General features: G+C 41.3%; 1 protein-coding gene across 3 annotated transcripts in view; it reads right to left on the bottom strand.

The window, feature by feature from the left end:
- Positions 1-3,442: 3,442 nt before the first annotated feature.
- Positions 3,443-18,649, bottom strand: part of CWC15 (CWC15 spliceosome associated protein homolog) — a 163,598-nt gene continuing 148,391 nt past the window's right edge. For all 3 annotated transcript variants that reach the window (XM_069202413.1, XM_069202412.1, XM_069202414.1), the window contains 2 exons: positions 15,797-15,915; positions 3,443-3,843 (listed from right to left, as the gene is read on the bottom strand). In XM_069202413.1, the coding sequence (XP_069058514.1) occupies positions 3,714-3,843; positions 15,797-15,915 (249 nt within the window). In that variant the 3' untranslated portion in view covers positions 3,443-3,713. The remainder of the gene's footprint in view (positions 3,844-15,796; positions 15,916-18,649) is intronic.

Below are 18,649 nucleotides of genomic sequence, written 5' to 3'. Positions count from 1 at the left end.
AGTACTGTGAGTGCAATCTGGCTGTTGATATAGTACCATATGGTTAGGTGGAGATGTGGAATCTCTGCCTCCAGAGAGGGTTCACCAACTCTGCCATGAACTTGGAAGGAGTTTGGATAAGCTGCAACTCAAAGACAAATCTTATATAGTTTCTGTAAAGATGTCTGATTGGGACAAGGACAGACCCGACTTGCAGATCCTTTGGGTCTAGCCGGCGCTGCCAATCAAGGCCCTGAGGAAATGACCTAGTAACATAATTTAGAATTTTTATATCCCCAAGCATTTGTTTAAGAGCAAAGGTCCAACATCAGGCAGTATATTTCACATTTCATGGTAGATTTCTGCCTTCAACAAATGAAAATACATTTTAATCAACAAAATGTATGGTTGGGGATAGAGAAGTTGGAGAAAGTGAGAAAAGGAGTGAGGGCTTCCAGAATATTAGATTTATAATCTGCAGCTCTCACTGATCTAAGATGATTTTCCGCCTTAGAAGGGAGGCACACCGTTCCTCCCATTCAACTACAAGAGTTTCAAGCATCTGGGTGTCTACATCACCCCCCACCTTACAGTAATACTCGGGGATGAGATGGAGCTTGAATAATTCTGCTGCTGTCACCCTCTACATGAACCTTTGCTTGCTGTTGAGGCTGAATACATGGTTAAGAAAAGGCTTGGTGACGGTCACCCACTAAACATACGACTCCGCTGCTCAAACTGGCTCCAAGGAAAGTTAGTAAAACTGATAGACCTGGACCCCTCCTCTGCTAAAAACACTTACGTGCATTGTGCGCATTCTTGTCACACACCTAATGCCAATAGAATAGAATATTCATCAAACGTGTGAATGTCCCCGTTGAAGCCCGATGTCTGAATCCATGAACGACAGGGGAGGATTACTCCAGAACACATTGTACAAGCTACAATATTTACTACATAAAGATTGGAACATGGATTTTGCGTCGATGACTACATGCCATTGTTGAAAAGATTGGTGAAATCTCCCCCACGTGGCTCCAGTAAGTGTCAAGGAAATAAATTAGCCAGGGTGTGGGAGTTTAACAGCACAAATTCATTCTTCCTACCTCAACATCAAGATGCCCCAGGCAAAAGCCTTCCTGCCCATGCAATCGCTCTTCTTACACTTCTAGACAGATGGGTGAAAGTAAGAATGTTTACAATGAGTAATCAGTTGTAAAAATGCTGCTTTGTTTACTAACCCAAATGGTGAATATCTAGACACAGGCATCTCTCAACTTATACCGCACTACAACCACTTGGGCAATTACTCACTGAAAACAAATGAAAGGGCAGTTATCATATAGTGCAGTATAAAGCATAACATCAGGGTGTGAAGACAGTGTTAGATCTCTTTCAATAAAATTGTGCAGCTGATCACCAACTGGCAGCACCTTTAGCACCCCTGTAAGTCCCCAGCAGCATGTATTGTGCCACCCTAGGGGAACAATCAGCACACTCACGCAAACTGCCATTGCATGCTGGGTGACATGGTGCAGAGAAAAGTGAAAACACCACATGGCACACCTTCTGTGTGCAATGTCTACAGACACTACATGCAATATAGGTAAGTCACCCATACAACAGGCCTTACAGCTCTAAGGCAGGGTTCCAGAAAAAGGGGACAAAGAAGAGCCAAGAGAAAGCAAGAACAGAAGACTTGCTGGGAACTCCTGGTGCCAAAGCCTGCCGTCACCAGTTTTCACAACTGCGACAAAGTGACTTGTCCTGCAGCTGAGCTTCTGCCTAGTACCCAAGAAGACTGTCAGCCCTTTGCAAATTGTAGCACCCTCCCCTGCAGAAGAGGAGCTACTCCCCTGCAGTCCGTAGGTACCGAAGCAGAAGAGTCCAGTCCACCCTCTTGCAGCTCCCCGGCAAGCCTGATGCTGCAGCCACCCAGGAGGGGGTATCTGTACCCCCAGAAGGTCAGACCTGTCGAATCACTAAGTGTGAAGACACCAAGATCAACTAGAACCGCACAGCATCAATACCCAGGGTACTGGACTCCCCTGCACCAAACCAAGTCTGTGAGAGTCTAATTAGGATTCCCTCTGAACTAAGACCAAGCACCCATCGAGGGACGTCAGCACCAGAGACCTACTTCAAGAGTGGCCTAGCTGTTCTGCTTTTGCACCCTCAACTGGTGAGACCAAAAACTGCAAGGTCCTTTGGGTGCCTGAGAACCAACTTTGCTTTCTTGCTCCAGGGACCCTTGCAACCCAAGACCAACCCACCCTGTTGGGAGCTCCCAGGATTGTCAACAAGTCCCTCTCTGCATCCTGTTTCCAGGTGGCGTACAAAGCTACCAACACAACCTCCATCTCTGCACCCAGATGCCCCAGGGGAGGTAACGAGTAACTGGTGGTGGTACTTTGGATCTTGGTCCTCAACAAACCTAAGTCCAGAAGAAGATCCCCAGAAACCAATCGTAAATAACTGTATGCAACATCTGCCTTCCCCCCCACAAGCAAAACTCATTTAAGTGAACATTTTAGTTACCTGTACGTGATAAAGTTCTTGATATCGAAATTTTTTATTTTTCTGAATTGGTCTCAAATTAATTCTTAAGTGTGTACAAAAGAGAGCATTTAGTATTATCATTTGTGCCTCTGTAAACCAATCAGGGTTTGCCTGGACTCTTTACAGTGTACCTCGTTTTGGTCCGCTATATAAAGAACCAATTTCTTTCAACAAGTGTGAGAGCACCCTCAGAAAACAACAGACAGCTTGGGCATTAAAGTGCCAAAAGGACTAATAACTGTGAAACGCAGGTAGCATCAACTCTAGGTACACAGCATGCTTATTAGTAACTTTAGTCGGATATATGCAGAGTCCTTGCTTAGAATTGAAAACAAGGTTGTGCTAGGAAAGTATTACAGAATCCATGAAATTCACTAAAAGGGGGTCCTGACAGTCCAATAGGAAGGGGATATTAAGACATTTTACTTAGGTTTTACTGTTGGGTTCTGGGATGGGATATTAAAGTCTGTCAACAAAAGTTTTCACAAAATGTGATTATCTTCTTAATTAAAAAGTTGAGAAGCATTTTTGTACATAGGAAACCTTAACAATACACAAAGCCTAACTGAGTTTCAAAAGGTTTGACCACTTCCCCAAGCTCTAAACAATCAAGCAGTTTATTTTCACCAAGAAGCTGATGCTTGATTGAAGCTTAATGACTATGGGGAAGAAAAAGTCACAAGTAGGTAAAGTATGTTGCAGCTGGCAAGTTATTTATTTCGTAACTGCTTACGGAGCAGTGACAAGAGAAGCTTCAAGATTTTAATATCCTTCTAAAACAACTGTACCTACCTTTCAGCAATGTACTGGAACATAACGGAATATAACCCACCCTTATACCATCTAAGAAGAACTCAGCATGTAGACCAAGTGCATATGTTACAATAAAGTGTCAGAACGGTCATTATTATTTTTTTACAAGAAATCATCCAAGAGGAATATTTATTGAAAACAAAATATATTTTCGTAGACTCTCACACAATTACAGGTAAACGGTAATGAACGAAAAGTGGTGCATTTCTGTAAAAAAAAGAATACTAACCAAAAAGTACTGAAATTAAAACGAACACACTGTGGACTTGAAGGATAAAAACAGTTCTTTCGTTCCATAAAGGGTACAACCACAGTCTTCCAAGCCTAGTCCAATGTTGAACAATGAAGCACATAAAACTGTACTACTTTATATATTTTTCCATGAACTTTTTGTGGAATTCCGATCTTAATGTGTCATTTACAAATCGTTTGTCCTTTTTCATTTCATCTACGCCCTTGGCACAGTTCTTGAACACAACATCATCATCCCACCTGAAACAAGAAAATATATTTTACTGAGAGGAGGACTGGTCACAACTTCAATACTTTTATGGGGCGAGGGTGGTTAAAACAGTAGTTTTTGAGGACCAATTTATTTGTGCTCAAGAAGGATGACCCATCAATACAAGTAATCAAGACTACCTAGCAGTCTTCAACAGGTGTGGATCAACATCCACAGAGCATGTATGACAAAGTTCTAGAGTAAAACAAATTACTTACCACTTTAAACTTTTTAAATGGAAAATATCTTCATGCAGACCCCTCATCGAGAAAAATATCCAAGTTCTGTACTAGATCAGGAATATACTTCTTATATTCATGAATTTGTTGCTGGATCTCACAAGCATGACTGACTCAAGCCAATGAAATCAATTCTGCCTAATTTGCTTGCCCCACAGAAAGTAGGACAACAAGACTAAACAACCATAAATCTTTTTTTCCCCCTAACCTTTTGCAGTAACATTGTCATAACAGGGCAGACCGGTGGTGATAAGGAATCTCATTACCTTTATTTCCAGGCACTAGTAAGCCACTTTGGGCATACACAGTTCCCAAAGCACCACTGTATAACAGACCCTACACATCCATGTCATGTTTGACCATACCATGTGAGGTACAAAAGAGGCATTCATAGATTATTACTGTTGCAGTTTGTGGTTGACTTTTTTTTGTAGAGGGGACAGTGATTGTATTCTGGTTTTTCTTGAACACTAACTTTTTTGGTGACTGGGGTTGCCAAAGAGGTGCCATGTTGTTAGAATGTAGCTCCAGGGTATTCTAAAAAATCTCTGCCTTGGGCAGGGGTTTTTAATTGGGGTGAAAGTTACAAAAGCCAGGCGTGTCTACCCAATAATAGGGGGATGCATCACTCCATCCATGCCATAAACCCTCCTGCACAACCTTAAGGGAATTTCCAAGATGGCACCTTTAAAAGGTCTGTTAAAAGACCTTTCCTGATACCCTATACCCCATCCCTAACTGCTGCAGCTGCCAGGTCCGTACCCTCCAAATCTTCAAAGGGCAGTCCTTCCCTTGTCTGGCCGGAGGTCTGGCCACCCTTGTTTGTTTCTGTGAAGTCAACCGTTTCCAGGCAAGGTGAAGTGTGAAAAGCAATTCTCTCATGCAGATTCATGTACTAGGAAGAGGCGTAATAACGGACAAATGGTCCTACTGCATGGGGAGGCCTTTGATCCTTCAGCTGGCCAGCAAAGTAATGAAGCTGGTCCATTGTGGTGATTCGGAAGCTGCAATCAAATTATAGTTGATTCAGAGAAAAATTGTAAATCTGGAAGTGTCTTATTGAGTGCAGATATGTGAAAATTAATGTCATTTCTATATTTGAGATCCTGATTTACCATAGGATTGGTGTGTCACACTACTGCGATTAAATGAGGTTCAACATCTCACAAACTCAAATTCTACTTTCAGTCTAGTGCTTATGCTGCCAACTAAGAACCTGGAGAGCTATAAACTTAACCATTAGTACAAACTGTGCAATTGTGGGCAAGGGGTTTCTCACTGTTATCAGTTTCTTCGCCAAAAATCTAAACATTTATTAAGTCCCCTATCATTGACTGGGCATTTATGTTTTACAACTAGCGGGGCTTGCGAAGATAAAATCTTGTCAAAGTCAAATGCTACCATTTATAACAAATTGTGCCTTACAGGACTAGTAAGTATTTAGCAAAATTGCTTGCAACATTTCTCCGTTTAAATACTATGCTTTTAAAAAACAATGCATAGTATTTTTTGAAACAATAATATATTATACATAAATTATTTTGAAGTCATAACTTCTAGGTTATATTAGTTTATTAACAAATAAGTTTGATATATGAGATTTTGAGAGAATTGGATAGGCTCCTGAGAACAACTTCTGTAAGCTCAGCGGATGAATAATGTGCTTGAACTGAATAAACTGCAGAGTTGTGAGAAGTAAGAGTTTTATTTATTGACAAATGTTCAACAGCAGTATCAAGACAGTTTAAGAAAATTTTGCTGACTGAATGTGTAGCAAAAAGCAGGCATTCGTTTTCTTGTCAGGTTTGCTAAACTTCAATTTTTGGTCTAGCTAATGAGGTGAGCAAATTGATTAATTTAAACATAAATCGGGAGGTTACCTGGCTGTCTCCAGAAGCACTGTGTGCATTAGCATGTTATCAAGGACCTTAAAGGGGGCATTAGCAATAATCCGCATTGTAAGATTTTGCAAATATGTGTACGCTATATTTCGGAAGCACTGGACTGTGACCAAGTCAAGCTTAGAGCTATATTTGTTTCACTACAGGGCTTGTCTACTGCAGTTATCTGGAGAGACATTTCACACTCATGGACTCTTTAGCTCTCTATATTAATAAACTTGGTACTATTCCAGGTTCAAATACTAAATCTAATGCTCGGCAAACTAAGATTCAGAAGGAAGATAAACAAGAGGTCATAAAAAAATTGAAGTGTTACTGAGGGGGGGTTGGGGTGGGTTGGAAAACCTCAAATTATCACAGTCATTTTCAAGGTGAAGTACAAATGTCAATAAATAAACCTGTGCTTAACTCTGGTAGCTTGACATAAAAACAGTCAGGCTTACCTTAGAGGCAATGTATAAAGGTCTTCTGCAGTACTCAAAAAGTAACACAGTGCACAATTAGAAACCAATTCAGAAAAACAGAATATCTTAATAAATTAAATGACACCAAAACCAAAATCCAATAAGCAGAACCAAAGATATGAATTTTTAAAGTTTGAATTTAAAATAACCCCAAAAAGCACAAAGCACCAACTGCGGTTATCTGGTCATGCTAGACTGGGTGAAAGTCAAACGTTCAGGCCAACCGTGATGGAGATCGAAAATAGGGATCAGGCGCATCCTCCATGGAAAGTTTACCTTCTGAGAAAAGTGGTGGCCTACCAGCAGTCAGTGGGCCAAGCTGGTTCTGAAGCACGGCACTAGGACAGTGGGTTGCTGAAGAGCGGTATCCTGGTGCGGTTGTCAAAGAAGGCAGGAAATCTCAGAGTGGGTGAAGTCTGTGTCCAAGAAGTCCTCTATGCCTACAGGTTGCTGCTTGGCACTCATCCCGATGAAGGACTTGGAAACTGATCTGGAAGTCAGATCTCCTTCAGCAGGGCAAACCAGAAAGCTGAGGCAGACCAGTGATTTGACATCAGCTGCAGCTTCAACTGCGGTCCTTGTCACCAATGGTTCTCTGGCATAAAGTTGGCATACAATTTTTTAAGTCCCAGGTCTTGCAGTTTGGAGACAGAAGGAATACGATCTAATCCAGCCAATCATAAAGAACCTGAAGGGAACCACTGGGGGGGGGGGGGGGAGAGGTGGGGGGATGCTTAGGACTCACTCCAGCAGAGGTCAAGAGCAGGGCTCATTGCAGGTCCAGTTGCAACTGGTCAGCTGCAGGAAGAGAGGCTTCTGGAAGCATGTGTCCCTGTAGCTCATACAGGAGGTGTGTCAACTGACCCCTGGAGCCGCTTCTGAGGTTCTGGGTTCAAGCAAGCAGGTCCAGTCTCCCTTCAGGTTCTTCTGTAAGCAGGGCAGTCCTTCTGATCCACAGAGGTCCTGAAATCTTCTGAGAGGAGGTCTGTGGTGGGGGTTGGGGTGGGGTCCACTTCTATGCCAAGTGCCAGCCTTTGGGTGAAGCAAAAGCTTTTACCTAACCCCTAATCTAGTTTGGACATTGCTACTATGCCCACTGGGTCTGGTGGCAGCCTGACTAAAGAGACAAAAGACAGGCATGTCGAGGTGTAAACTGCATCTACCAGTGACTGTGTAGGCATTCCTGGAAGTGAGGAAGGACTGGGTACAGCCTGAAACTACCCTTTGAACCTCAGGCAGGAACAGAGTACAGCCCCCTGGCCGCCCTGCCCCTCAACAAACCTCCCAACATCCAAGGCCCTTTATCCACTGCCTGGGGACAGTACACGTTACACTCGAGGTGAAATATCAGGGGTCAAGTGACACTGGTTTTTGGTATAAAAGCACATTTGGCTTAGGCAGGAAAATGAGAACTTTCTAAAAGGGACATTTCCAACATAACACAAAATCAGACTTTACCATTAAATTGGAGCAGGGGAAAAGTGGGCAGAGTCCTATGGGCAATAAAAAACAGATTCAGCTACTAAATACAAAATAAAAAAACAATAAAAAAAAACAGGGGTGACCCTGCAGAAAGGGCACATTTCTAACAGTGATCTTCTGAACAAAAAGAAAAGGGAATTCAGAAATAACTTTCAGAACAAGGTCAAATCCTTAAAACTGCTTCAACCAGAAGAATAATTGTACACAGCAGTTTTGCTGGGAAGATCTTTATCTTGGTTCAACTCTATCACATGCAACCACAGTGAGGAAAGTCATTTTTAAGGCATCTGTAAAAATCTATAGGCTTAACTGGTGGTCAAAAAGTGAGACCTACATTTGAATCCCGCAAAGGTGCATTAAAGAGTAAAGAAAGTCAAAATATGTAGGCAGGCGAAGGGCCTTTAGTGATGGATGCATGAAAAGGCAGGTATGATCACCAAATATCCTTTCACACATTAATTTCATCCTCAGCCAAGGAAAGGTCAAACTAAAGACCCATAGGAACATTAGCCACAAAAAATAAAGTGAAACCCCTTTTTCCATGTCCCACGGTAAGCTATGTTTAAGGAAGAAGTCCTCATTGCAATAAGCTCTTCTGTTACCTCATCATACAATGGTACAATAACAGAAGGACAAAGGCAACAAGCAAAGTTCTATTGGGTTATTTTCTCAGCAGCAATGAGAAGGGCCTTACGTCTGAATGAACAAATGTCTTTCACCTGCTTCGACAGACGATCTTGCTCAAGTTGAATATTGTAAATAGCATGTAAGCGGGGGTCTAGCAGGTCTGTAAATAAGGTAATTCACTCATACAGTAGAAGGTTTATCAGAATGACATGTCCCATGGTGTACTGAATAAAACTTAGAATAGTATAATGAATGAAGAAACAACTACACAATGAGCACACATCCTAGAGTCTCTGAGAAAATTTCAGGAATGTTACAGTGCACAAAATTCTATTCACACTCATGACAAAGAGGGCATCTAATAAGAATACCCCCAAATGGACGAGATCTGCACCACGTCTCTTGAGGGGGTTCCCACTTGTAAACAGATGACGCGATTCTGAAGACATCCGTTATGACATTTTCCACCCCTGTTCTGTGGTTTTCAGAAACACAGATCTCTCTGTGCAAGAAAGGGCACCAGAGCCGTGCTATTTTGTTTCAGAGATATCTGTAGATCGCACAATCTCTTGGTTACGTGGCACTGCTTTGCTATATTGTCACATTTTGCACATGGTGGTTTTGTGTCAGAGGAAGAAATGCTACCTTTGACTAACATGCTGCTCTTTACTTCATAATGTTTGTAGGAACAATCAGTCACTAATAAAACAATCGCCCAGGGAGCTCCCTAACAAATGAGGGACGCACCAGTTACAAAGCAGTCTGAGGCACCTTTCTGAGAAATTCTGTAAATTACACAACAAACATGGTCTTTGTTTACATGTCAGACTACAACAGGATAAAAGGCGTTGTCATAAAACTGGTTCCTTTACGTTCAGATACAACTTTGTTTCAAGGAGCATATTTAAAGACCCCTGCAACACCCCGCAAGAAGCGTGAGACTTGCAACACTGCACCCGGCGACCCCGACTCGACGGGTGGAGAACCAACACCTCAGGGAGGACCCTCCGGCGACTCCGAGACCGTGAGTAACCAAAGTTGTCCCCCCTGAACCCCCACAGCGACACCTGCAGAGGGAATCCCGAGGCTCCCTCTGACCGCGACTGCCTGAACTCCATTTCCCGACGGCTGGAAAAGACTCTGCACCCGCAGCCCCCAGCACCGAACGGAACTCCTGTGCAGGAGTGACCCCCAGGAGGCCCTCTCCCTTGCCCAGGTGGTGGCTACCCCGAGGAGCCCCCCCCTTGCCTGCCTGCAACGCTGAAGAGATCCCTTGATCTCTCATTGATTTACATTGAAAACCCGACGCTTGTTTCTACACTGCACCCGGCCGCCCCAGTGCCGCTGAGGGTGTACTTTTTGTGTGAACTTGTGTCCCCCCCCGGTGCCCTACAAAACCCCCCTGGTCTGCCCTCCGAAGACGCGGGTACTTACCTGCTGGCAGACCGGAACCGGGGCACCCCCTTCTCTCCATTGAAGCCTGTGCGTTTTGGGCACCTCTTTGACCTCTGCACCTGACTGGCCCTGAGCTGCTGGTGTGGTAACTTTGGGGTTGCTCTGAACCCCCAACGGTGGGCTACCTTGGACCCAAACCTGAGACTTGTAAGTGATTTACTTACCTGGCAAAACTAACAAAAACTTACCTCCCCCAGGAACTATGAAAATTGCACTGTGTCCACTTTTAAAACAGCTTATTGTGTTTCATGTAGAAAGTATACATGCTAATGTAATGATTCAAAGTTCCTAAAGTACTTACCTGCAATACCTTTCAAATGAGATATTACATGTAGAATTTGAACCTGTGGTTCTTAAAATAAACTAAGAAAAGATAGTTTTCTATAAGAAAAACCTATTGGCTGGATTTGTCTCTGAGTGTGTGTTCCTCATTTATTGCCTGTGTGTATGTACAACAAATGCTTAACACTACTCCTTTGATAAGCCTACTGCTCGACCACACTACCACAAAATAGAGCATTAGTATTATCTCTTTTTGCCACTATCTTACCTCTAAGGGGAACCCTTGGACTCTGTGCATACTATTCCTTACTTTGAAATAGTGCATACAGAGCCAACTTCCTACATTGGTGGCAGCGGTGGGATACAAGACTTTGCATTTGCTGGACTACTCAGCCAATACCTGATCACACAACAAATTCCAAAAATTGTCATTAGGTTTTGTTTTCTATAACAAAACCTATTGGTTGGATTTGTCTCTGAGTGTGTGTTCCTCATTTATTGCCTGTGTGTATGTACAACAAATGCTTAACACTACTCCTTTGATAAGCCTACTGCTCGACCACACTGCCACAAAATAGAGCATTAGTATTATCTCTTTTTGCCACTATCTTACCTCTAAGGGGAACCCTTGGACTCTGTGCATACTATCTTCCTAAAATGGGGATAAGGACTATCAATGGGTAAGTTAACTGGTGACTAGTAATAAGCAATCAATGCAGGAGGGAAAAAGGGGAAACTTAAACAAATGACAATGCTTCTGCAACAGAGTCATGTTAAAGTGGGATGTACTGATATATCTGTGTTAAAACAGCAATATTTGTGAAAACTGTAAAGAGGAATTGTCCACAACAAAAACTTTTGAAACATGGCCCTTTAGTGGCTTGGCCTCCATTACCAAAATGAAGTTTATTATACTCCAACTATGCCTATTGGGGAGATTCAAAAATTAGCTGGTTGGCTTTGAAGCACAGCTCCCCAGCATATAACATGAACCGATCTGAGACTCTTGCCATTATTCACTCTCTCTGCTGCGTTATGGGCTGGCCTCAGGGAGATACTTTATGAGCTGTTCCACCTCCTCCCAAGTGGTATCTCTCATACCTTGAGAGGAAGCCCACAGATTTGACTATGTGAAACTGTGCTGCTCCTCATACTGCAACACGCTTTGCAGCTGCATTAAACTTGCAACTTTCTTTATCTGGAGATGAACCATCTCCTATTCCCTGGGAGGAGGCTCTTTTCTAGTGGTAACTCCCACAGAGTCTAGTGGTTCATGACCACTGATGTAAAGTGGACTGGAAGGCGCCGGCTTATATATAAGCAATCCAAAGCTTCTCAGGGAAAAGGTAGGTGTAGGGCACACACAGGCTCACAACTCAACTTACATTCAGCAAGTGTAATAATTGAATGTCCAGCCAAACACCCATTTTCATAAAAAATAATACTTATATACACACACACCCGAAATACAGTACACACTAAATAGTAACGCTCTTCGTAAGGTCTACATTTACAGAACAGTCCCCGCGGGCACCAGTACCCCACTCTCCTAACTACAGTTATTCTTCGCTCACTTTGAGGGAACATCAAGGCTAGGCGTCACTAGAGAATACAATTCTTAGAACTCCCAAAATGGCTAGCTAAAGTCAAAGTGTCCCAGCACCCTCAGACTTACAGTCAGAGCAGTTGCCCCTACTCATGAACTTTGTGACTCCCATTACCCTCAGTGCTCCAGGTACAACAGCAGCTCGCACACACAGACTTAGCGACTCGGGGTTCTCCTCTCCTGCTGGAGACAAGATGGAGAGCCCATGAGCGATCCAGGGTCAAGGTCGACACTGGCAGGTGCCAGCAAGGAGCAGTACACTTTCTGCTGCTGGCACAGGGTTGGGATCTCTGCGGTGCTCCTCTGTTGTTGTGGTAAGTACTCTTGGGTCCTGATGGCAGACTCAAGGTACTCCTGACATTCCGTTAACACAGCAGCTTTGAGTTCAAAGACTCAAAGAATAAACCGTTATCCTCTCATTTAATGTTTTAGTAGAGGTATGTAAACAACTTCTTTATGATCTGGACAGGGAACACTGAATCACTGATTGAATGTTTTGATTGATTAAATAAACGCTCAAATGACATCCAGTTTACTCTTGAACACAACCCTAAGCAAATCAACTTTCTTGACTTTTTAATTAAGGCTGAGGAAGGCAAGTTAAACACAACCTTTTACCGAAAGCAGACTGAGTGTAATAGTTTGCTTCAATACGATAGTCACAACACTCACAGCTTCATGGATAAAGTACTCTATCTTCAATTCCTATGGTTACGGAGGACTAGAAAAGAAACAATTGGTCTGATTTCTCTCTCCCGGTTGGAGTCAAGAAAAGAACTCACCGGTTGATATGTGTATACAACTACAACTACAACCCAGTCAGCTATAAGACTAAGATTAGTAATAGGCTTTGGCACTTATTGTAAGGTGTAAATACATCTTTATCAAAACTATTAATTACTTTCAAACAGGGTAGGAATCTCAGCAACAATGTTGATATTGCCTGTGCCTTCTGCCTATCTCTGATATCCTTCGTTCTGTTGTGAGGCATTGCAGTTGTGTGTCATGTAATACACATGCTTATACCAAGCAGACTAAGTACTTAAAACTAAAACCACAATCTAATCAAAACTAACTGATTTATGAGGTCTGGTTTCCGTGTCCATGTACCAAAGTGAATATTGGTCATACTACAGAAAGGGTGAAGGTTTGAATATTATAGCATCAAAGAAGGATCTATGTCATACTCTAGGCATACCGCTGGTCCAAAATTTAGACGCCCTTAGACAATTTCATATTACCTATAACATGCTATGCAAAGAAATCTGTTACAACACAGATCATATTTCACACATTTTCAGTTAAAACTAGGATATACCAAAATTGATAATGTTACACGTAAATGAGAGAAAAAAGTATTTTTCACACAATGCAACATTAAAAGCTATGTGACAGGTTAGTCTGAGAGTGCGCTTTGAACTTAGGAACATTTATAATGCTAGTGTTTTATAAGCTATATTTGACAGACATTTAGTACTTTTTTGAAGTATAACAATATGAATTATAACAAGATTTCTTTGTTTAGCATGGAACAGTTAATATATAAGCATGAGTAGAAGCAGGTGAAAGCCTAATACATACAAATCTTTAAAAGATGTAAGAAAAGGAGTTGAAAAAAAAAAACGGTCATCATATGGGGCGATTACAGTGGTTGTAGAAATAAATGTCAAGGTACGAAGTAATAACGTCAAGTGTATACAGGAATTTCATTTGTAATCTAATAATTTTTATTATTTTTTTCCCTTCTTCTGTTTCATTCCTGTTTGTACTAAGATTGTGTTTCATACATTTTTCATTGTGATTTTTGTGGGATTGTATTTACACTTTCTGCAAGTATCATGGTTCCCACTAAAGCACTGAAGGAGCGAAAACGGGCGAAATGTGTTGGTGGTTTGATCTGAATGTTTTCCATAAATTGACAATGTTTAAAGGATAACAGTGAAGTGTTATTTCAAGATAAAGGAAGTTGATAAATCCAAAAAAGTCTGTGAAACGGATGTATCTGTAAAAACTGATGTACCTAACAAATATATATTTTAGATCTCACTTTGTTTTGCTGATTTTGAATACATTTAAAGTTGTATTTTTCCTTTAGTAAAATTAGTTTTCTCGCATTTAGTTTTGATGACGATACTTAAGATTTGGGTTTTTTCTAATTTGTAGCTAGATGAGTTTGCTGTTTGTCTTAGTTTGAGCTGCACAGAATCAATCCTTTCTGAAAAAAAACCTACCTTTTGTAATTAACATCCATTCTATGCGGACACACCATCTTTTTGATTTGTTAATGCAAATTGATTGAGCGATTAAATGAGCATGAGGAATGGGGGAAACTACTAACTAACCTGTAAGTGTCAGACAGTTGTTGTAACATATTCCTGAAATCCATGCATGTGTCTTTGTATTATCTTTTTGTGATATTGAGGTTTCATTTTTTGACAGTTTTAAAAAATTTTACATCTAAGAGAGGCAGACATTTTTTTAAATACATATTACTTCTATTTTTCAGTGGACATGGTATTATGTTTCATACCGCCATTTTCTTCCAGATTTATGATCCGTTTAAGCATGATGTATTTTTTTTGTTAATGATGTAACAATATCTATGAAAAAGGCTTTCTCTTAAATTTCCACATATTTAAAAGCCATGTGGGTCTGGGAGACCAATTTATTGTGCCTTTTAAAGGCATGTATGATATGGTTCAACGCAGGCACGCAGCAAATCCAGCTTAAGTTTGAGTCTTTTTTCCATATTCATGGTTTGTGTATGCATGATGTATTCTGCTTGTGAAGAGCCTTTTTCACCATTTAATATTTTATTCACACTGTAATTTGATCACGGATCAATGTAATCATGTTTAAGGCTGTGATGATTCACATTCACTTACCATAGAGTTAACCAAGCTGTGTTCCCCTTTCTATCTTGCAAGATGAGTAAGCTGGCATTTGATATGTTTGTTCGCCTCCTTGGTTTTTTCAAAACAGAATGATTTCTTGAGCACATGCTATGCTGCACTTCAACCTAAGTCTTCACCACTGGCAGGTGGTGGTGAGTCGCACCGCTTAACAGCTCTTAGCTTTCATTGCTTTTTGAAATATTACTGTTGCCACTAATCTGCACAATTTATATGTGTTTCATGAACTAGCCTAAGTAAACTTGTACTTCCGGAAAACATTGCAGATTGTTAAAGGGTTTGGAATTTATTCAATACCCCTCCGTTTATCCTGTTTCTTTGCAACATCGACAGTGTCAACCAACCGATCACTAGGTGAGTACATACGTGCATGATTCCATGGAGGGTCACCACAGACATTTGCTGTATTCAATCCCCTGTAAAATTATTTTATAGCTCATCTAGTCACAGATATTTTTTTGAGCACATGACCCATTCTGGCTATGAGAGAGATATAAATATATATATCTATAACAACATTGTTGAAATGTTTGTCACCAACTGACACTTCACTTGAGCACTGTTTCGGAATGCTAAGCACTTTGGCACCCTTTTGTATTTATCTACAATAATTTTCTGGCTCATACTATGCTGGGTTAAGTTTATTGTTGTACTTATCACTCATGATTGAATCTTGATTTCTAGTGGTGAGGATGTTGAGTGACAGCTTTCAAACTTAACTGATTGATTTGGATTAACGACATTTAACTACTTGCAATGAATTAACCCAACAAATCCACTGTATATACATACATTACCAGGTTTCTAGCCATACTGGTTGCCCCATATTGTGTCACTGTGTGAATACAGAGCATGTACATAGATCAATCACAAAACAGTGTGCAAGAATAGCATTTGAGTGGTGATAAAGGGGGTGTGATGGAATCAGCATTTAACTTATTACCAACATATGAAAATAATAGTGCTGTACGGTACCTCCTCTTTACTTTGAAATTTGCTTGAGCCTGGACTGGGCCCGCTAGATTTAGTAAAGGGTTACCACTGAGAATGTTTTCCATTCGTATGCGCTCCTCTTCAGCTTTTTGTTCCAGTTCCTGAGAATGAAAAAGGCATCTGCTTAATGTAACTGCTTCTTTAAAGACAGTGCAGATATATTTTGCACCCTAATCACAAGCATAAAGAGGGGGAAGGATGACAAAAATGGCCTCCACAAGGCAAATCAAATTTTGAATTATTTTACAACACCCAGAATTGCCACTGAGCACACATACTAAGCACAACATCAATTATAAGCATAAATGTTTGAGAGAAAGCAATTTTACAAACCGGGATACAAAATAAACAATCGGGGTATTATTTAAAAGTAAAAACAGAACCTTGATCTGCACAATACTTTTAGCAGAAAACTATTAAATTGGTGGTATTACATTATGCAGTAATGTCACGCAAGATCTATGCTGCATATTTCTACATGATACACTGGTAATTTCCTGTCCCTATTCCCAATGTTTGTAAGCTCTGAAGCCAACGGAGAACGGTCATTAGCTGTTCTCAAAGCTAACACAGCATATGCACAAACATTCATACACCTGGGCCCAGAATCACAGGTTTGACTTCAACAATTTAACCTATTGACAACCGCCCTAGCTGCCTTTTGTTGGGTTTTGCATGACAGCTCTATTTAGGGGTCTACAATGTCTTAAGAAATCGGACAGGGAGAGAAGGCAACATAGCATTACAGTAAGGCAGATCTGAACTAACCGTAACATTTACTAAAGTGACTCAATTTTGATTTTTAAATGTTTCTGGGCTTTTTCAGCATTGCTGACCTGGTGGCGGAGGCCAATGAAATGAAAATGTCACTTACCCAGTGTACATCTGTTCGTGGCATCAGTCGCTGGAGATTCACATGTTCTGCATAGCTCGCCATCTGGTGTTGGGTCGGAGTGTTACAAGTTGTTTTTCTTCGAAGAAGTCTTTCGAGTCACAGGACCGAGTGACTCCTCCTTCTGTCTCCATTGCGCATGGGCGTCGACTCCATCTTCGATTGTTTTCCCCGCAGAGGGTGAGGTAGGAGTTGTGTTGTAGTAATAGTGCCCATGCAATGGAGTGACTAAGTATGTACCTATTTAAGGTTAAAATAATATATATACAAATGTACAAAGTTGAAGCTAACTTCCGAACTGCTACAGGCTCCCGGGGAGGTGGGTGGGCACATGTGAATCTCCAGCGACTGATGCCACAAACAGATGTACACTGGGTAAGTGACATTTTCAGTTCGATGGCATCTGTCGCTGTAGATACACATGTTCTGCATAGACTAGTAAGCAGTTATCTCCCCAAAAGCGGTGGCTCAGCCTGTAGGAATGGAAGTGGTTTGAAATAATGTTCTTAACACGGCTTGACCTACTGTGGCTTGCTGTGCGGATAACACGTCTACACAGTAGTGCTTGGTGAACGTGTGTGGCGTAGACCATGTGGCTGCCTTACATATTTCTTGCATTGGGATGTTTCCTAGAAAGGCCATGGTAGCACCTTTTTTTCTGGTTGAGTGTGCCCTTGGTGTAATGGGCAGTTGTCATTTTGCTTTAAGGTAGCAGATTTGGATGCATTTAACTATCCATCTGGCTATACCTTGTTTTGATATTGGGTTTCCTGCATGAGGTTTTTGGAATGCAATAAATAGTTGTTTAGTCTTTCTGATGTTTTTCGTTCTGTCAATGTAGTACATTAATGCTCTTTTGACATCTAATGTATGTAGTGCCCTCTCAGCTACGGAATCTAGCTGTGGGAAGAACACTGGTAGTTCCACTATTTGATTTAGGTGGAACGGTGAAATAACCTTTGGTAAAAATTTAGGATTAGTCCTTAGGACGACTTTATTTTTGTGTAGTTGTATAAAAGGTTCTTGAATTGTAAACGCCTGAATTTCGCTTACTCTTCTTAGAGATGTAATGGCGATGAGAAATGCAACCTTCCAGGTTAGGAACTGTATTTCGCAAGAGTGCATGGGTTCAAAAGGTGGACCCATGAGTCTTGTTGAGACAACATTTAAGTTCCATGAAGGAACAGGTGGTGTTCTTGGTGGTATAATTCTTTTAAGGCCTTCCATGAATGCTTTAATGACTGGTATCCTATATAGGGAAGTTGAATAGGTAGTCTGCAGGTATGCAGATATTGCCGCAAGGTGTATTTTAATGGAAGAGAAGGCTAGGTTAGATTTTTGTAAGTGAAGCAAGTAACCCACTACATCCTTTGGAGTTGCGTGTAAAGGTTGGATCTGATTATGATGGCAGTAGCAGACAAACCTCTTCCATTTACTTGCATAGCAGTGCCTAGTGGACGGCCTTCTGGCTTGCTTTATGACTTCCATACATTCTTGGGTAAGTTGTAAGTGTCCGAATTCTAGGATTTCAGGAGCCAGATTGCTAGATTCAGCGATGCTGGATGTCTGATCTGTTGGTTGTGTTGTGTTAACAGATCTGGCCTGTTGGGCAATTTGATGTGGGGTACTACTGATAGGTCTAGCAGTGTTGTGTACCAGGGTTGCCTTGCCCAAGTTGGTGCTATTAAAATGAGTTTGAGTTTGTTTTGACTCAATTTGTTTACCAGATAAGGAAGGAGAGGGAGAGGAGGAAAAGCGTAGGCAAATATCCCTGACCAGTTCATCCATAGGGCATTGCCTTGGGACTGCCTGTGTGGGTATCTGGATGCGAAGTTTTGGCATTTTGCGTTCTCTCTTGTTTTAAACAAGTCTATTTGAGGTGTTACCCAGAGTCTGAAGTAAGTGTTTAGAACTTGGGGGTGAATTTCCCATTCGTGGACCTG

Source organism: Pleurodeles waltl, chromosome 8, assembly GCF_031143425.1.
Source record: "Pleurodeles waltl isolate 20211129_DDA chromosome 8, aPleWal1.hap1.20221129, whole genome shotgun sequence".
In the NCBI taxonomy this organism is placed as follows: Eukaryota; Metazoa; Chordata; class Amphibia; order Caudata; family Salamandridae; genus Pleurodeles; species Pleurodeles waltl.
Note: the sequence above shows the minus strand (reverse complement) of the source record. Positions and strands in the feature narration are given on the sequence as shown.